This window comes from Gorilla gorilla, chromosome 19 (genome assembly GCF_029281585.2).
Source record: "Gorilla gorilla gorilla isolate KB3781 chromosome 19, NHGRI_mGorGor1-v2.1_pri, whole genome shotgun sequence".
In the NCBI taxonomy this organism is placed as follows: Eukaryota; Metazoa; Chordata; class Mammalia; order Primates; family Hominidae; genus Gorilla; species Gorilla gorilla.
The window spans coordinates 39493971-39514914 of record NC_073243.2 but is presented as its reverse complement, the minus strand read 5'-3'; the positions used below and the strand labels follow the sequence as shown (position 1 = coordinate 39514914).

The 20944-nt window shown below is 42.7% G+C and overlaps 1 protein-coding gene across 1 annotated transcript in view; it reads left to right on the top strand.

Annotated features, from left to right (window-relative positions):
• MAP1B (microtubule associated protein 1B) overlaps positions 1–15869 on the top strand; it is a 104102-nt gene extending 88233 nt beyond the window's left edge. Inside the window, exons 5-7 of the mRNA XM_004058677.5 lie at positions 167–6668; positions 9867–10105; positions 11391–15869. Of these exons, the coding sequence (XP_004058725.5) occupies positions 167–6668; positions 9867–10105; positions 11391–11546 (6897 nt within the window). The 3' untranslated portion in view covers positions 11547–15869. The remainder of the gene's footprint in view (positions 1–166; positions 6669–9866; positions 10106–11390) is intronic.
• Positions 15870–20944: the final 5075 nt, after the last annotated feature.

The following is a 20944-nucleotide window of genomic DNA, read 5'->3' as shown; positions in this document are numbered from 1 at the left end:
GTATTTCAGCATTTAAGCAATCAACATCACTATGAGAGTGCATGTCTGAAACTGGTCCTATGTGCATCCTGTGATCCTGTAACACATAGTTATAGCTGGAGATGATGGATCAGTGATGATAATCACTTACACCTTTTGTTTGTTTCTTTCTTTCTTTAAAACCCAGATCGGGGAGTTACTAAGCACCACCCACCCTGCCAACAAAGCCAGCTTAACCCTGTTCTGTCCTGAAGAAGGGGACTGGAAGAACTCCAATCTTGACAGACACAATCTCCAAGACTTCATCAATATTAAACTCAATTCAGCTTCTATCTTGCCAGAAATGGAAGGACTTTCTGAGTTTACCGAGTATCTCTCAGAATCAGTGGAAGTCCCATCTCCCTTTGACATCTTGGAACCTCCCACATCGGGTGGATTTCTGAAGCTCTCCAAGCCCTGCTGTTATATTTTTCCAGGAGGGAGGGGCGATTCTGCCTTGTTTGCAGTGAATGGTTTCAATATGCTCATCAATGGCGGATCAGAGAGAAAATCCTGCTTCTGGAAGCTCATCCGACACTTAGACCGAGTGGACTCCATCCTGCTCACCCACATTGGGGATGACAATTTGCCTGGAATAAACAGCATGTTACAGCGGAAAATTGCAGAGCTCGAGGAAGAACAGTCCCAGGGTTCCACCACAAATAGTGACTGGATGAAAAACCTCATCTCCCCTGACTTAGGAGTTGTATTTCTCAATGTACCTGAAAATCTCAAAAATCCAGAGCCAAACATCAAGATGAAGAGAAGCATAGAAGAAGCCTGCTTCACTCTCCAGTACCTAAACAAATTGTCCATGAAACCAGAACCTCTGTTTAGAAGTGTAGGCAATACTATTGATCCTGTCATTCTTTTCCAAAAAATGGGAGTAGGTAAACTTGAGATGTATGTGCTTAATCCAGTCAAGAGCAGCAAGGAAATGCAGTATTTTATGCAGCAGTGGACTGGTACCAACAAAGACAAGGCTGAATTCATTTTGCCTAATGGTCAAGAAGTAGATCTCCCGATTTCCTACTTAACTTCAGTCTCATCTTTGATTGTGTGGCATCCAGCAAACCCTGCGGAGAAAATCATCCGAGTCCTGTTTCCTGGGAACAGCACCCAGTACAACATCCTGGAAGGGTTGGAAAAGCTCAAACATCTAGACTTTCTGAAGCAGCCACTGGCCACCCAAAAGGATCTCACTGGCCAGGTGCCCACTCCTGTGGTGAAACAAACAAAACTGAAACAGAGGGCTGATAGCCGAGAAAGTCTGAAGCCAGCCGCAAAACCACTTCCTAGCAAATCCGTGCGCAAGGAGTCAAAAGAAGAAACCCCTGAGGTCACAAAAGTGAATCACGTGGAAAAGCCACCCAAAGTTGAAAGCAAAGAAAAGGTAACGGTGAAAAAAGACAAGCCAGTAAAAACAGAGACCAAACCTTCAGTGACTGAAAAGGAGGTTCCCAGCAAAGAAGAGCCATCTCCAGTGAAAGCCGAGGTGGCTGAGAAGCAAGCCACAGATGTCAAACCCAAAGCCGCCAAGGAGAAGACGGTGAAAAAGGAAACAAAGGTAAAGCCTGAAGACAAGAAAGAGGAGAAAGAAAAGCCAAAGAAAGAAGTGGCTAAAAAGGAGGACAAAACACCTATCAAGAAGGAGGAAAAACCAAAAAAGGAAGAGGTGAAAAAAGAAGTCAAAAAAGAGATCAAGAAAGAAGAGAAAAAAGAACCCAAGAAAGAGGTTAAGAAAGAAACACCGCCGAAGGAAGTCAAGAAGGAAGTTAAGAAGGAAGAGAAGAAGGAAGTGAAAAAGGAAGAAAAGGAACCCAAAAAAGAAATTAAGAAGCTCCCTAAAGACGCAAAGAAATCATCTACTCCTCTGTCTGAAGCAAAAAAACCAGCTGCTTTAAAACCAAAAGTACCCAAGAAGGAAGAGTCTGTCAAGAAAGATTCTGTTGCTGCCGGAAAGCCAAAGGAGAAGGGGAAAATAAAAGTCATTAAGAAGGAAGGCAAGGCCGCAGAGGCTGTCGCTGCAGCTGTCGGCACTGGAGCCACCACAGCAGCTGTCATGGCGGCAGCTGGAATAGCGGCCATTGGCCCTGCCAAAGAACTCGAAGCTGAGAGGTCCCTTATGTCATCTCCTGAGGATCTAACCAAGGACTTTGAAGAGTTAAAGGCTGAAGAGGTCGATGTAACAAAGGACATCAAGCCTCAGCTGGAGCTAATCGAAGACGAAGAGAAACTGAAGGAAACTGAGCCAGTCGAAGCCTACGTCATCCAGAAGGAGAGAGAAGTCACCAAAGGTCCTGCCGAGTCCCCTGATGAGGGAATCACTACCACTGAAGGGGAGGGCGAATGTGAACAGACACCTGAGGAGCTGGAGCCCGTCGAGAAGCAGGGAGTAGACGACATTGAAAAATTTGAAGATGAAGGAGCCGGTTTTGAAGAATCTTCAGAGACTGGAGACTATGAAGAGAAGGCAGAAACTGAGGAGGCTGAGGAGCCAGAAGAGGATGGGGAGGAACACATATGTGTGAGCGCCTCCAAGCACAGCCCCACTGAGGATGAGGAAAGTGCCAAGGCGGAGGCTGATGCATACATCAGGGAGAAGAGGGAGTCTGTGGCCAGTGGGGATGACCGAGCCGAAGAAGACATGGATGAGGCCATTGAGAAAGGAGAGGCTGAACAATCTGAAGAGGAGGCTGATGAGGAGGACAAAGCTGAAGATGCCAGAGAGGAGGAATATGAGCCGGAAAAAATGGAAGCTGAAGACTATGTGATGGCTGTGGTCGACAAGGCTGCAGAGGCTGGTGGTGCCGAGGAGCAGTATGGATTCCTCACCACACCAACCAAGCAACCAGGAGCCCAGTCTCCTGGCCGAGAACCTGCATCTTCAATTCATGATGAGACTTTACCTGGAGGCTCAGAGAGCGAGGCCACCGCTTCTGATGAGGAGAATCGAGAAGACCAGCCTGAGGAATTCACTGCCACCTCTGGCTACACTCAGTCTACTATTGAGATATCCAGTGAGCCCACCCCCATGGATGAGATGTCTACCCCTCGAGACGTGATGAGTGATGAGACCAACAATGAAGAGACGGAGTCCCCTTCTCAGGAATTCGTAAATATCACCAAATATGAGTCTTCATTGTATTCTCAGGAATACTCTAAACCTGCTGATGTTACACCGCTCAACGGATTTTCTGAAGGATCAAAAACAGATGCCACTGATGGCAAGGATTACAATGCTTCAGCCTCTACCATATCACCACCCTCTTCCATGGAGGAAGACAAATTCAGCAGATCTGCTTTACGTGATGCTTACTGCTCTGAAGTGAAAGCCAGCACCACATTGGACATCAAAGATACCATCTCAGCTGTTTCAAGTGAAAAGGTCGGCCCATCAAAGAGCCCGTCCCTGAGTCCATCTCCACCATCACCCTTAGAAAAGACCCCCCTGGGTGAACGTAGTGTGAACTTCTCTCTGACGCCCAATGAGATTAAAGTCTCTGCAGAGGCAGAAGTAGCCCCGGTGTCTCCTGAGGTGACCCAAGAAGTAGTTGAAGAACATTGTGCTAGTCCTGAGGACAAGACTCTGGAAGTGGTGTCACCATCTCAGTCCGTGACTGGCAGTGCTGGTCACACACCTTACTATCAATCTCCTACCGACGAGAAATCCAGTCATCTCCCTACAGAAGTCATCGAAAAACCACCAGCAGTTCCAGTGAGTTTTGAATTCAGTGATGCCAAAGATGAGAATGAAAGGGCTTCAGTAAGCCCCATGGATGAGCCCGTGCCTGACTCAGAGTCTCCTATTGAAAAAGTTTTGTCTCCTTTACGTAGCCCACCCCTCATTGGATCCGAGTCTGCTTATGAAAGTTTTCTAAGTGCTGATGACAAGGCTTCTGGCAGAGGTGCCGAAAGTCCTTTTGAAGAAAAGAGTGGAAAACAAGGCTCTCCAGACCAAGTAAGTCCAGTTTCTGAAATGACTTCTACTAGTCTTTACCAAGACAAACAGGAAGGGAAAAGCACAGACTTTGCACCAATAAAAGAAGACTTTGGCCAAGAAAAGAAAACTGATGATGTTGAAGCCATGAGTTCTCAACCAGCACTGACTCTGGATGAAAGGAAATTAGGAGATGTTTCTCCCACACAAATAGATGTCAGTCAGTTTGGATCTTTTAAAGAAGACACTAAGATGTCCATTTCTGAAGGTACTGTCTCAGACAAGTCAGCTACTCCTGTTGATGAGGGCGTAGCAGAAGACACGTACTCTCATATGGAGGGTGTGGCCTCAGTGTCCACAGCCTCAGTGGCTACGAGCTCATTTCCAGAGCCAACAACAGATGATGTGTCTCCTTCTCTGCATGCTGAGGTTGGCTCCCCACATTCCACAGAAGTAGATGACTCCCTTTCAGTGTCTGTTGTGCAAACACCTACCACATTCCAGGAAACAGAAATGTCTCCATCTAAAGAAGAATGCCCAAGACCGATGTCAATTTCTCCACCAGACTTCTCCCCTAAAACTGCAAAGTCCAGGACACCCGTTCAAGATCACAGATCTGAACAGTCCTCAATGTCTATTGAATTTGGCCAAGAATCTCCTGAGCAATCCCTTGCTATGGACTTCAGTCGACAGTCTCCAGATCACCCTACAGTGGGTGCAGGCGTGCTTCACATCACTGAAAATGGGCCAACTGAAGTGGACTACAGTCCTTCTGACATGCAGGACTCCAGTTTATCACATAAGATACCACCTATGGAGGAGCCGTCCTACACCCAAGATAATGATCTTTCTGAGCTCATCTCAGTATCTCAGGTAGAGGCCTCCCCGTCCACCTCTTCTGCTCATACCCCTTCTCAGATCGCTTCTCCTCTCCAAGAAGATACTCTATCCGATGTTGCTCCTCCCAGAGATATGTCCTTATATGCCTCACTCACCTCTGAAAAAGTGCAAAGTCTGGAAGGAGAGAAGCTCTCTCCAAAATCTGATATCTCTCCACTCACCCCACGAGAGTCCTCTCCTTTATATTCACCTACTTTTTCAGATTCTACCTCTGCAGTCAAAGAGAAAACAGCAACTTGCCACAGTTCCTCCTCTCCACCAATAGATGCAGCATCCACAGAGCCCTATGGCTTCCGTGCCTCAGTGTTATTCGATACAATGCAACACCATCTAGCCTTGAATAGAGATTTGTCCACACCTGGCCTGGAGAAGGACAGTGGAGGGAAGACACCTGGTGACTTTAGCTATGCCTATCAAAAGCCTGAGGAAACAACCAGGTCCCCAGATGAAGAAGATTATGACTATGAGTCTTATGAGAAGACCACCCGGACCTCAGATATGGGTGGCTATTACTATGAGAAGATAGAGAGAACCACAAAATCCCCAAGTGACAGTGGCTACTCCTATGAGACCATTGGGAAAACTACCAAGACCCCTGAAGATGGTGACTATTCCTATGAAATTATTGAGAAGACCACACGGACCCCTGAAGAGGGTGGGTACTCATATGACATAAGTGAAAAGACCACCAGCCCCCCTGAAGTGAGTGGTTACAGCTATGAAAAGACTGAGAGGTCTAGAAGGCTTCTGGATGACATCAGCAATGGCTATGATGACTCTGAGGATGGTGGCCACACACTTGGGGACCCCAGCTACTCTTATGAAACCACTGAGAAAATTACCAGTTTCCCTGAGTCTGAAGGTTATTCCTATGAGACATCTACAAAGACAACACGAACCCCTGATACTTCCACATACTGTTACGAGACTGCAGAGAAAATCACTAGAACCCCTCAGGCGTCCACATATTCCTACGAGACTTCAGACCTATGCTACACTGCAGAAAAGAAGTCCCCCTCAGAAGCCCGCCAGGATGTCGATTTATGCCTCGTGTCCTCCTGTGAATACAAGCACCCCAAGACAGAGCTTTCACCCTCTTTCATTAATCCCAATCCTCTTGAGTGGTTTGCCAGTGAAGAACCCACTGAAGAATCTGAAAAGCCCCTCACTCAATCAGGGGGAGCCCCACCGCCTCCAGGAGGAAAGCAACAGGGCCGACAGTGTGATGAAACCCCTCCCACCTCAGTCAGCGAGTCAGCCCCATCCCAGACCGACTCTGATGTTCCCCCGGAGACTGAAGAGTGCCCCTCCATCACGGCCGATGCCAATATCGACTCTGAAGACGAGTCGGAAACCATCCCCACAGACAAAACTGTCACGTACAAACACATGGACCCACCTCCAGCTCCCGTGCAAGACCGCAGCCCTTCGCCACGCCACCCTGATGTGTCCATGGTGGACCCAGAGGCCTTGGCCATTGAGCAGAACCTGGGCAAAGCTCTAAAGAAAGATCTGAAAGAGAAGACCAAAACCAAAAAGCCAGGTACAAAGACCAAGTCATCTTCACCTGTCAAAAAGAGTGATGGGAAGTCTAAGCCCTTGGCAGCTTCACCAAAACCAGCGGGCTTGAAAGAATCCTCGGATAAAGTGTCCAGGGTGGCTTCTCCTAAGAAGAAAGAATCTGTGGAAAAGGCAGCAAAACCCACCACCACTCCTGAGGTCAAAGCTGCACGTGGGGAAGAGAAAGACAAGGAGACCAAGAATGCTGCCAATGCCTCTGCATCCAAGTCAGCCAAGACCGCCACTGCAGGTAGGTTGAGAAGGCTGGGCATTGGATATATGTCACAACCATTCTACTTGTGTTTACAGCCTTTATATTTCCCTGTTTGGCTTTGTACTGGGAAGATGAGGGAGCACAATTGATGCTTTACCTTCCCTGTACTCTTCTCCTCTGCCCAAAGGTATATATCTCAGTCCAGTGTGGCCTTAAGGCTTGGAAATAGCTCAGTGTATGGTTCAAAGCTGCTGTGATTCATCACATGGGATTTCTGATTTTGTGCCGTTTTGGAACACAGCAACTACAGCCCTGTTCTAAATCTTCAGAACCAAGGATGTGTCTTTCAGGTGCTTCTGGAAGACTGGTTTCAGCCATACTGGCCTCAGAATCCAGCAGGGTAACTAACACAGGCCAGGAGCTCCCAGAGGCCTAAGGAGAACCAGAGGTTTCACACCAAGACTGGATCAACCAGTCTAGACCCAAGATTTAGAGTCCTTTTTTAAAAAAAATAAATTTTAAAATTAAAAATGTTTACATTTTTATTTAAAACTTCACCAGGTTGGAGATAAATCCTCATTAAAGGCAGTGTTCCATTTTCTTGTCAGCCAAAAAATACTATAATTTCAGTTGACCAGTGAGTGTCCGGTGAAAATTGAGAGAAAAACATTGATGGCTCTTTTCTTACCCTTCTCTTACCCCATGGCCTCATTAGTAGAGACTCAATGCTATTTCAGATTAAAATTCCACTTGGAAGCTAGGTGCATGGCCTCATGCCTGTAATTTCAGCACTTTGGGAGGCTGAGATGGAAGGTTAGCTTCAGCCCAGGAAGTTGAGACCAGCCTGTGCAACATAGCAAGACCCTGTCTCCACACACAAAAAAATGTTTTTTAATTAGCTGGGTGTGGTGGCACGTGCTTATAGTCTTAGCTACTTGGGAGGCTGAGGCAGGAGGATCACTTCAGCCCAAGAGATCAAGGCTGCAGTGAGCCAGAATTGTATGTATCACTGCATGCCAAGCCTGGGTGACAGAGCAAGACCCTGTCTCTCAAAAATAAATAAATAAGCAAATGAAATGCCACTTGGCAAGAGCAGGTATCCCTGATTTTTGATCATTCATGTTTTGGTCATGATTCTCAGATTTATCAGGTTCTCAGCAATGACCTGGGCTTTTGATGGAACTGGTCTATGGCAGTACTGCTTCATTTTGTTGCTTCACATCAGTCACAAGGATTGGCATTCATACATTTTATTTGCTTTAGGTAATTATTCAGAGATTTTTAGATCACAATTCACAAAGTAATGTAAATGGACCCAAACATGTAAGGCACAACATAATTTAAATAGCATTGCCCTGATTTATTAGGGAAAATCTGATAGAGTAATCTTTGGAGCTCTCCAATTAAGTACACTTTAGGATACATTTGTTAAAACTGCAAATTTTTACTTTAAACAATATGGAGTATCAATTTTAAGGCTCAGTTCTCAGCACATTTGGCCTTTTTACATGCACATAGAAAATAATCGGAATTTTTTCATGTTTAAAATGAATGAAAAACCACCAGATAATTAACCCTTTCATCTGAAAGAGTTGACAACTGACCTGCACTTAGGAGAAAACATGAAATCCATTTAAACAGATAAAACCAACTGCAAATTTGCCAGAACATATACATCCTAGCCCACACAATTTTTAAAAAAACTTTTTTTGGACATTTAAAGAGGTAATTTAAAGGCAAAGTAATAAGTGAAAATGAGTTAATTTTCATTTATTTTGGAGATGCTTTTAGATGTCTAAAAAGGCAAAGTTGCAGTACTAATTGACTTTTAAAGCAAACCTGGGCAGTTCTGTCAGTTTGTGCTTCTGTGAGCACTATTCATTTGATGTTGATGGTAGTGATTTAGAGTAGAGGGCGAAATTGGCAGACATGTTTAATTACTGGAAGAACTGTAACTCACAAACTTCTAGTACAAGTCAGAATTCTTTAGGAATTCTTTGGATATTTTGAGGGCTTTCAGCTCAGATTCATTAAAATAACCTATTGATCTGTTCATAGAATGAATTAGCTTATCCAATTATTACTTTGGCTGATTCTCACCACTCCCTTACCTCTCTAAAAATAAAACTGGACAGTTGATAGAATTAGCTGGTGATTTTCAATCTGGGATGATAGTCTTTAAATATCCTATGGAGAAAGAGGATTAAGCATGTAAAATCTAGCTGGTGTTTTAATTGGCTTTACAGCAATGAAACCAGATGCATATTAGAATCGCCTGGGGTGCTTTTAAAAGACAGTATTTCCAGGCCCCAACCCAAGCCCACTTAAGTCAGACTCTAGAGAATGAGGCCTGGGTGTCAGTATTAAGCATCCGAGGTGATTCTGATTATATAGTCAGGCTGAAGAACCACTGCCTCAAAATGCTAGTTCTATTAACATTTCAAAAGCTTTAAACTTCCTAACTGGAACAAGTTAGTTTTCCCAGACCTTTGTGATTTGACTGGGGGTTTTGGTTGCAGTCTGATATGTCCTGATTAGCTAGAGAAAGCCTAGTCTTTCTGAACCTTCCTTTGCCCAAGTTTGGCATCCAGCCTTGTCTAGGGAAAGAAGTATCACTTTTCAGAATACTGTGCTAAGGAGAGAATATGGTGTTTCATCAGTTTATGAATGAGATGGAGGTGCTGAGGGCCTTGGAAATCATATGGGGATAGGATCAAAACTATTTGCTAGGTAGAATGTTAGGGTGTAATATCCAGCTGTGGACAAAATTGCTATCAATGAGACCCTAAAATAGAGCACTAAGATCACTTAGCTATGTTTTGCCAAATACAGATGTTTTCTTTTGACTTTTAAAATCTACTTCTTAGATCACTTATCAAATAAAGAAGCACATTAACAACTTCTTTAGGAGGAGTATTATATCTAGTGCCATCCTGGGAAAGGCCTTCAAACTCTTCTTGCTTCCTGATATTGGTTGTCCACAAAGGGAAACTATCCCATTCTTCATTTCTCCTATTGAGGTGGTAAACAACCATGTTATGTTTTGTCACATTGCTAGCGTAAATGCCCTTGACAGATTACCAGGGAGATGGAAATGCTGTCACCACTTTGCATGTCTCAGAGGACCTACTTGTGATTGAATAGGGAAGGTGTGATTGAGTAGGGAACATGTGCTAGATGTATGGTCTCTTCACCTTGCTATGACCTTGCTTTGTCTTTGTTTATTTACCCAAGGACCAGGAACTACCAAGACGACCAAGTCATCTGCTGTGCCCCCAGGCCTCCCTGTGTATTTGGACCTGTGCTACATTCCTAACCACAGCAATAGTAAGAATGTTGATGTGGAATTTTTCAAGAGAGTGCGGTCTTCCTACTACGTGGTGAGTGGGAATGACCCTGCTGCTGAGGAGCCCAGCCGGGCTGTCCTGGACGCTTTGTTGGAAGGAAAGGCTCAGTGGGGCAGCAACATGCAGGTGAGAACTCCTCGACAGTGTCTGCACTGCCGATTGAGCTGTGTCCAGAGGCAATGGGAAGGAACCATGTTTAAAGAGGCACCTCATGTGGCTGATTGTGGATCCACATGAGGTGCCTCCTCTGTCTGTCACACACGAAATATCCTGAGAACAAAGTCAGTTTAACACACAGTAGGTAGTCTGAAATAATATTCTTGGCACCACCACCAACCACGGCCTTGGAGGAAAGACACCTTAACTAAAGCAGAAACCATTTATCTGCAAAATGGGCCTAAGATTAATTGCCCTTCCTCCAGTATGCCAAGAGTCTTGTGTGTGTGAATCAAAGCGGTCATATTTCCATATGAGAGCTGCTGAGGAATTGCCTTTCTTCCTTTGTGTTTTATGAGTAGACTGCGGCTAGGAATATGGCCATTTAGAAAAACAGCTCTCCATGTGAAATTCCACAGCAGGAGCATTGCTGAATATAGTCCCTCACAGGACACTCCCAACTCCCAAACATCATGCCTGACCACAAACCATCCCTTATTTATTTAATGACAGGGTCTCCCTATGTTGCCCAGGCTGGTCTCGAACTCCTGGCCTTAAATGATTCTTAGAACCAGCCATTATTAATTCAGCTGTGATCTTTGCTTATCAAGTTTTATTTGTGGTTCTGTACAAAATTACCTAGTAAATTGTGCTTGTATCATATTATATAGAATTACTTGTTATTTAATCATATGAAATCTAATGAGAGGCACCCAGTGGCTCCCTACTGAATGCTAGATGGAATTTATACTATTCAGGACATTACTTACCCACCCCATACCTCCATCCCCAACCACACACATAAAGTAAAGGTGCAGATCTTTGTTCTCAGGACAAAATGTTAGTTACTCACAATGAGTGGGCTTTTGAGGGCTTTGAAGTGCGCGATAAAATCCTTGGATTAAATATGCAATATCTTTTATGCAAAACTTACCAGTTGTGTTAAAGAAAATATAAAAAATTGTACCCTAACAGAAGCACTTCTCTTAACAGTAAAGAACTGAGAAACTGATTAATTGCTTTTGGTTCCAGCCTTCAATTTCCCTTAGAAACAATAGCTTTTCTTTGCAGCTTTATTCTGGTTCCTGGAAAATATACATTGAAAAATCCTTTGCATTTCTTGAGGAAAATAGAAAAGTTTTCTCTCATTTCCCTTCTTCTTCCAGTGGTCTAACTAATACCTTGCTATTCAATTTTTTTCATATGGTTTCTGTTTCTGCCCTTAAATAGCTATTTTTTTTTTCTCTCCCTGCAGGTGACACTGATCCCAACTCATGACTCTGAAGTGATGAGGGAATGGTACCAGGAGACCCATGAGAAACAGCAAGATCTCAACATCATGGTTTTAGCAAGCAGCAGCACAGTGGTTATGCAAGATGAATCCTTCCCTGCATGCAAGATTGAACTGTAAAAACCAAGGCCAGCCACACCACAGGATCTGAACTTTGTTTCCAGAAATTCTTCAGTTTGAAATCACCTTTTCTAAAAAGTCAATTCATCTAGTTAAGTCGCTGAACAATTACCTGCCAAATGCTATACTGTGTCATGGTGATGCAAGTCACTAAATTTCTCAGTTTTTGCTGATTGCTAAGGGAAATAACAGTATTCCCACAATAGGGTTCAAATTCCTGCAAAATTACCTACCCCAGTTCATCTCTGCTGAACATTTGGAAACCATGCACTAGCCAACCCAACTGACTTCTGCTAGGTAGAGGCATTTGTCTTAGAGAGAGAGAGAGCGCAGGAGAGAGTGAGAGAGAGTGAGAGCACAAAGATAACGCAGGAGAGAGAGAGAGAAAGAATGAGAAAGAAAAGGAATGCAAGAGAAGGAGATGTAATGACAGAGAGTTCTGGTGAGATACCCAGAGAGAAAAAGAGAGAGCAGGGTGGGGTAAGGAGGAGAAAATAAACCAACAATTAGGTCTGCATTTTCTCAGGCAGTAGGCATTCTTTAGTCTACATAGGCAAAGTTTTCCATTTTTGTCAGTCTGAGTCATCAAAAAGAGTCTTAATTTTCTAAAACAAGTTGGCTAGAAGAAAGTAAAAAGAACAACACTTGTTATGAGGGCATGTGATATTTTCACATCTTAATTAAGCTCCTTCAGTTTGAAGGCTGCACACTGACATAATGTAGTGAGTGTAGACTGGCCATGCAAGTGGTTTGGGCCCCATTCAGAACTCTCAGACTCTAAACACACAAGTAGATTGATCTAAGGCATGCTCCCAGCATTTGTCCACCCACTTAGTCCACTCTGAGTCGATTAACCTGCATGCAGCAACACCCAAGTCCACCCCAATTAACTGAAGCAAATACCAAAGCAGTTGGGAGTACATATGGTAGACAATTTGCCTTAGGAAGTGACTTGAATGTACAAAGATACTTGATGCACTTATTTTTTAATGTGAGACAGCAAGTTTATAAAACATCCATATAGGATTATAGATACTTAAAGGAGCACGTGGGTGAGCGTGTGTGGGGGTACTAGAAGCTGATCTGATTGGTCCAACAGTTTGATGCTGAGTCATGCGTGTTGAATCCCACTTCAGTGCACCTGTGGCCTCTCAGTCAAACAAGTTGTGCCTTTCACAGCTTCTTTACTACTGCAAGTTCAAGACTGAAATGGCTTCTATGATCAGAACTGGGAAAACAGTGAATCTTATGGTGGAAGAGGTTCTCAGCAAGTGTACAGTATTTACCTTCCTTTGTCTTACATTGGCTTTTTAAATTTTCCATTAATTTCAACATAATTATGGGAACAAGTGTACAGAAGAATTTTTTTTTTAAGATATGTGAGAACTTTTCATAGATGAACTTTTTAACAAATGTTTTCATTTACAGGAAATTGCAAAGAAAATTCTCAAGTGATAGTCTTTTTTTTTAAGTGTTTCGTAAGACAAAAATTGAATAATGTTTTTTGAAGTTCTGGCAAGATTGAAGTCTGATATTGCAGTAATGATATTTATTAAAAACCCATAACTACCAGGAATAATGATACCTCCCACCCCTTGATTCCCATAACATAAAAGTGCTACTTGAGAGTGGGGGAGAATGGCATGGTAGGCTACTTTTCAGGGCCTTGACAAGTACATCACCCAGTGGTATCCTACATACTTCTTTCAAGATCTTCAACCATGAGGTAAAAGAGCCAAGTTCAAAGAACCCTAGCACAAATTTGCTTTGGGATTTTCTTTTCTGGAAAAAAAAATAAAAGAAATAGTACATTGAAAACAAATGAATTCTCAACTCCTACGGTTCATGTAGAGTTTAGAGAAAATTTCCATCATTGTCATCATTGAACTGTGAACCTGGGAAGCCAGATCATGATTAACACTGACATCAAGTTTCAAGTTGCAGATCAATGCACCCAGTGTTCAGATGCGGCAAACTTCTCCGTGACAACTGTGCTGTGCTCTGTCACATTACATTTCCTGCAGACTCTAAGATCTACGGAGTAGAGAACAATGACCTCATTTTATTTTCTATGTTAGTTATTTATTTCAAAATTAACATTTTAGTTGATTTTTGTCTGATAAGTCTATGTTTTGCACTGCTAACTATGATGAGGGTTTAAAAAAATGCTTCTTCAGGGTCCTTTCACTGAGGACCTATGCAGTCTACTTAATGCTGTGAATTACATTTTTCAAATGTTTAATTTTTTAAAGAAAATTAATATTCTATTTTTGTTAGGCTTCTCTAGAAATGCAGCTTTTATTTATTACCCCATTTCTTTCAAGTCCTTGAAAAATAACATATTAAGGGTACAAGAAATTAACACATGATGGAAAAGTCATTGTGACGCCAATGAATTTCATTGAGTATAAACTCATCTACTTCAAATTTATTTTATAAGACAACCTAAGATACTCAAGATAATTATTTAATGGTTAGCTCTTAAGTTGAATTGGTCTACATAATGCGTGGGAAGAAAACCAGATTTTTAGCCTTCTTGCCAAATCCAGACCTCTGGTTGATTTTTCTTTGACAGAAGATGCAAGTTATTTTCCAATTTCACAAATTAAATGTATTTAACATGAACATTATTTTGCTTTAAAAACTATAAACATTGTAGGAGAATTATAGCCAGTCTTCAGTTATAACCACTCCACCCTCCTCACTTTCTCTCTCTCTCTCTTTTTTTTTTTTTGCTATGGGATTTAATGGGAAAAATATGTAAAAACTGTCACTAGTCAGCTGGCTCTTTTTCCTATGAAATCTATCAGTACCTTTCTCCATCCATTGTTCTCAATAATAACCACAGAGCCTGAGTATACCAAGAAAACCAATATTCGCATTACAGGTTGCTCCTGTCCTTCCAGACACCTTTCCTGCCTGTGTGACTAACCTAATTTTGCTAGTTCCATAAATACACGATTAGTTTAGTAACAGCCATCACAATGTACCATGTACATTCATGGTGAGAGCTAAAGATCGACACAGACTTCTAGGAGCTTTGTTCATACTGATTACTTAATCCAATTGTATAGATTGAATATTTGAGTGGAAGGAATTTACACTCTGTTTAAATGATGGGATTCTATCAAGATAGCACTCATGATCATGACCTTTTTGGTAGTATTCTTAAACAAAATTCTACAGAGACTAAATGTTAGAGATGATCCTCCATTTTCAATTTTAACCAATTCTGTCCTCTTTCTCAAAACCCTGAGCCCTGTGCATGCTTTCTCAGTCTTGTGGTGGGACTGGATACAATGACTAACTTCCCCTCCTCCCCTCTTTAAACACCATTTTCCATGGAGTTCAAAAAAATTTTTTTTCTTAACGTTACATATCATAGTGAATGGTTTCCCCAGTGTATATGAATGTTTTAAGTGTCTCCAATAGCTTATGCAGTCTAGGAGCTTTCCAATACTCATTTAATTAAGATTTAATCATTTGCTAATGGAAATCTTACCACCTTTCATTTTCCCTCTGTTACCAAATTTCAGCTCTTAGGAGCTGCTCTACAATTCTGAATTTGCTTTTCTTGCCTCTCTTTAGTCACCTGTCACAGGAGGTTCCTGCTCAGTAATGATATTGTGAGTTAGGATAATAACATTTTTTTTTTTTTGTGCTTCAGATTTAGAAGAAAAGATCCTGTTTCCATTTGAAAGGAACTGTAAGCTTTTATCTTTTAACCAACTGAACAATACACCAAAAGCAGCCTAGGGATGAGCATTTCTTTGAAAGCAATTAGGTTATTCACCTGGTATTAAAACTATTTACTGTTAAAAAATCTGTGACTTCATGAAGTTGATTTTTAAAGGCAGCATCAAAAACTGAAAAGGAAGGGAAAAAATAGGCAGCTTCTCTGCACTTGTTTGGAGCTCCCCAAAACAGGAGCCATGGAGAAGTGGCATCAAGACCGGGCTGCCCTTTCGAGAACACCCTGTGGCAGTTCAGAGACACGCTTTTCCTACACTGCATGCAGCCCCTCTTTCCAGCACTGGAAAGAAGTGGTCTTGAGCCCGGCTGAGAAGCACTTCACACTCCTCTCTCTTGTTCTGAATGGTGTTTGTGTCAGTCTGCAGCTGTGTATGGTATTATGTCTTATAATCCTGCATCACTTCTATCCTATCCAGTCATATCTAATGTAGAAAATTAGTTTCCAGTGAAAGTAATATGTAGTGCTTTTATGATATTTGTGTGCAATATCCCCTCTTCCATTGAGGATATTTGATGTAAAGGAAAAAAAAAAACTCAGTTCCACAATAAAATACAAAAGTGGCAAAAGTTCATGTGTGTGCTGTGCTGTCTTTTGCTTTGTGTTCCTGAGTTGGGCTTTGCCACTCACGCAGAATGCTGGGCAGTCAGGGCATGACGGCAGGGGGTGACTACGTTCTTTTCAAGATGGGCTCCCTGGCTTTTGGCAAACTGCCGAAAGCATCTTGCTAATGCTTGCAACTGCTACCTCGTTAACTTTTATAGCCAAGCTATAGAGGATGTGAGCGTGTAAGGACAGAAACTGGGAGGTGAAGGGAAGGAACAATTAAAATCATTGCTTAAAAAAAAAGAAAAAAAAAGGATAGCTGGGTGCAGTGGTACGTGCCTGTGATCCCAGTACTTTGGGAGGCCAAGGTGGGAGAATCATTTGAGCCCGGAAGTTCAAGGCTGTAGTGAACCATGATTGTGCCACTGCACTCCAACCTGGGCAACAGAGAGACTCTGTCTCTAAAAAAAAAAAAAAAAGAAAAGATAGACCAGACCAGAACCTGTCATATTCAGCAATTGTGCTCAGAACCTATCTTTCTCTTAGTTCCTTGCTCACTGTTACAGAATATCCTCTATCTAACTAACATAATATGTTGTGGATTTGACTCACCCAGGAACTAGCAGTTGTTGGGAAAGTGATTATATATGTAGCAAAGAATATCTAACGAGGAGGATTTTCTCCCTGTCATTCAAATGATTATTACACATCTACCCTGTACCTGGCAGTAGGTTATATTACAAGATATAACCTAACTGCTGCCCTAACTGATTGGGGGAAGACAGACCAGCAGAGGCAATGATACCACATTGTGACGGGGGCTCCTAAAATTCAAGAGCGAGCTTAGGTGACCATAGGAAAAGCACCGCAAATGATGTCTCGGCTGAGCTCTGGAGTGTGTGTGTGTGTGTGTGTGTGTGTGTGTGTGTGTGTGTGTGTGCGCATTGGTTGGACCAAAAGTAAATTCCAGGCAGAGCAGGATCAGCATATGTTAAGGAGCACAGACTGCTCACAATGGCAGCGTGTAAATGAGGGAGGCCCTGGCCTTCAGTTTCCCACCATGTGGCCACAAAAAACATGCCCATAAGGTTCTCAATAGAGACCTCCAGGACTGGGCCCTGCCTGTCTGCAGAGATGGTCCTTTAGCCTCAAAAGACCCCAGCAGCCTGTCCTGAATTATTATGATATCCCTCTGTGTGTCATATCCACTCCTTTTGATCTTAACATTTCCCCTCCAAACCATGGGGCTACATGGAATGGTCCTATCAGAAATCACTGCTTGCTAACAGGGATTCTGAAATCCCTCCAGAAATTAAAGAGTTAAGCATGTGAGCACTCAGGGTGGGAAATCATCACTTACAGATTTTAATTTCATCTATCAGACTCAAATTAAATAGTAAATAAGTTGTTTTCTATTCCACTGCCAAATTGTTCAGTTCCAGGAAGCCTTCCTTCTGGCCTGAAGCCAGGGTGGCCAACTATCTTGGTTTGCTCAGGACTGCCCTGATTTCAGCACTGAAAGTCCTGTGTCCCAGAAAACCCCTCAGTCCCTGGGAACCAGTGAGGGCTAGTCACCCTACCTGAACCCTGCCCTGCTGTTTACATCCCCTTCTCCCCCCATCTAGGCACAATGGAGGGGGAAAAGTTGGCGGCAGCTTTCCTTCAGTTTCTTTTTTCCTATCTTCTGAGAAAATCAACGAAGGTCTGTTGAGGTCCTGTGATCATATTTTCTCTCTCTTCTTAATTGTACCGCTCATTCTGGATGATTTTCTATATCCCTACAATGCTTTTTTTAACACACTCCTGACTCATGAATTCTTGGTCCCTTGCATAATTCCAGAACTATTTCCTCTTTGATCTTGTATTGTATGCCTTGGAAAGTCACCGGAGCCATATATGCAGTTTTGGTCACACCCAGTTCGTTTAATATGAGCAATTCTTCTGGATACTTCTCCAGGGCTTACTGGCAATGTTTTCACAGATGGTGGAGCAGGGCTTCTGAGGTCTGCTTGATTCACAGGGAGATCTCTCCGTACACCAACAGACACAGCTCTATTTCATGGCTCAGATTGTCCCCACTAAAACCAGAAATGCATGCTGCTTTAATGCAGTCTCAGGAATTTAAATACCATGTGTAAACTGATGATTTTTATAGTTATATCTGCAGCCTGTACATCATCCCTTACCTCCAAATTCATATATCCAGTGCCCATTAAAATCTCCATGTGGATATCCAATAGGAGTCTTTAAAATACCCTAAACCAAATGTAACATGTCCCCAAACAAACCCCTGATCTCCATTTGCAAACTGCTTCTCCCCCTAGGCTTTTCTACCTCAGTAAATGGCAAATACATATTCTTGTTGTTCAGGCCAAAAATTTTGGCCCATCAGCAAATCAACTGGCCGGCAAGTACTGCTGGCTTGACCTTCAAAATATATCAGTCTGATACCTTCTCCTCACATTCACGGTTACTACCCTTGTCCAAGTCAATCATTTCTCTCCTTGTTTATTGCAGGAGCATCCTAATTGACCTTCCGGTTTCCTGTCTTTGCCCTCCTAGCTTATTCTCCATGTTGCAGCTACAGTAGAGTAATCCTCTAAAAATGTTAAGTCAGATCATGCCACCCATGCTCAAAGCTCTTGAGTAAGTTCTCATCTTAGAGTAAAAGCCAATGTCTTTACTGATGGGCTAAGAAGGCTTACACAATCCATTCCTCCTCTACCCCTTCTCTCCGACTTCATTTCCCACTTCTCTCCACCTTACACATTCTGCTCCAGCCATACTGGCCTCCTTGCTATTCCTCAGGCATTCAGCCTTTCATCTCAAGGCCTTTATGCTATTTCCTTTGCTCGACATGCATTTTCTCCAGGTGATTCCATGGTTTTCAATCTCACCCATGTGGGTTTTTGTTCAAATGTCATTTTCTCAGGAAGGCCTTCCCTAACCACCTTATCTTAAGTTGCAATCTCCACCATTTACCTAGCACTCTCTTTTTCTCTACCTTCCTGGTCTCCATATGACTTATTATTTTTGTGATCAAGGTTGGGGCAAAGCCCGGTGTGGTGGCTCACACCTGTAATCCCAGCACTTTGGGAGGCCAAGGTGGGTGGATCACTTGAGGTCAGGAGTTTGAGACCAGCCTCACCAACATGGTGAAACCTTGTCTCTAGTGAAAATACAAAAATTAACCAGGCGTGGTGGTGCATACCTGTAATCCCAGCCACTCAGGAGGCTGAGGCAGGAGAATCCAGCCTGGGTAACAGAGTGAGACGCTGTCTCAAAAAAGAAAAAAAAAAAAAAGATGGGAACTAATGAGCCAGAGCCTGGGAAACACTCATACCCAGCAGTGGCCCAGCATGCTATCAATGGAGGACATTTGTAATGGGCATTAATGGTCTATTCTACCTACTATCATATGCGTATTCACTTTGGAGGGTGTTTTAAGGATTAGAAGTTTGAACTCTGCAGAGATGAAGCATCATGGGAAATAAAAGCCAAAAAACCAAACAATCATACCACTGAGGGCATCAGAGGATATAATACCCCTTTTATACATCTTCATCATAGTCCTTGATCCAGCATTTAAAATCCATGATGAAATTTATTTTCAGGTGCTTTTTACAAGAATAAACTTCTTGTTTTCTGAATATGTCCAGCTCAGCTCTGGACTCTCTTTTGTACATAATAATCACACAGCTCAAGCAATGATTTTGTTTTAAACAAAGATCCTAGTGGTTACTGCCACAACCTCAGCAGCGTTGCCACCATCGTTTGTTTGGATTTCCCTGTTACCACACAGGTAATAACATCCTCAAAGCAGTATGCAGTATCAGCAAAAAGGCCAAATCAATGGGGAATAAGAGGTTATTTTCAAGCTAAGATGCTGTTACTTAGAATAAAAGGCAATTTTCCTTTGTTGAAAAGCACTCCTTTCCAACCATTTCCTAAAGCAAAATTTTAAAAATTGATCATTTTCAGAATTCAAAAAGCTCATGAAAATACAACCACACCACATTTTCTGCTTTGATGACTCACTAAAGTCAAAGCTCTCTGAGACCTTTTTCCACTTCATCTCTTTCTCACCTATGCGCAGGGTGCCAGCGGAATCACCTTCCACTGACTCATGCAAGGTCACTTCACAGCATCTACATTTTGGAACTCAAAAGTCCTACTCCAGTTACAACCAGACAGCAAAACCATACAAATCACCATTTACTCTTTTCCCTAATGGATCTTACTTAGGAAGAATAATGGCCTACTCTGCATCATTGCATATTTTATATTTATATTCAGAGTTAGACAAGAAACAGCTACTATTATTCTTCTAGCCTGAAATATCACTTGTGAATGAGCTATTTGCTACAAATACCATTGTTGGGTCTCATCTACATTCCCTGAAAAAGTCCTGTAAATGCCCCATCCGTAAACCCTAGGCCAGGGTTTCTAACGTCGGCACTACTAACATCTTGGACCAGATAGCTCCTTGTTGTGAGGGACTGTCCTGTGCACTGTAAGATGTTTAGCAGCATCCTTGACCTCTACGAACGAGATGCTAATAGCAGCCCCTCAAAATACCTTGACATTATCAAATGTCAGATGCTAATAGCAGCCTAATCAAAAATACGTTGGCATTACCAAACGTCCCCTGGAAACAAAATCACTCTTGGTTGAGAACCACTGCCCTGGGCTTACTCCTGGTCATCTGCAGACAGTTCTCCACCAGTGGATGGTGTTTCTCTAACGACACCTTTCAACTGTGTGTTGACAGGTGCGAATGTGCCAGCCTCACTAGAATCTAAGTTCTTCCTGGTCTCTGCCCAAGGGTGTTTCCTGGTCATGGGAGTGTGATGGCGCTGCACTAGGAGTAGGCTGTAGTGCTCCCAACCCATGAGGGAATAGACTGAACGGGCAAATACTTAGCTGCTTCCTTGCCTTTCAGAGGAACTGCTGAGGTGTGCTCTTCAGAGTCTCTCAGAGGGTCCACAGCAAGAATGAGCTGGTTTCCACAATCCACTCAATTATGCACCCTTTGTTGGCGCTCCTTTCTACCCTGTCTCAATTTCTCCTTCCCTCACCTGCTTTAGTAAGATCACCTCCA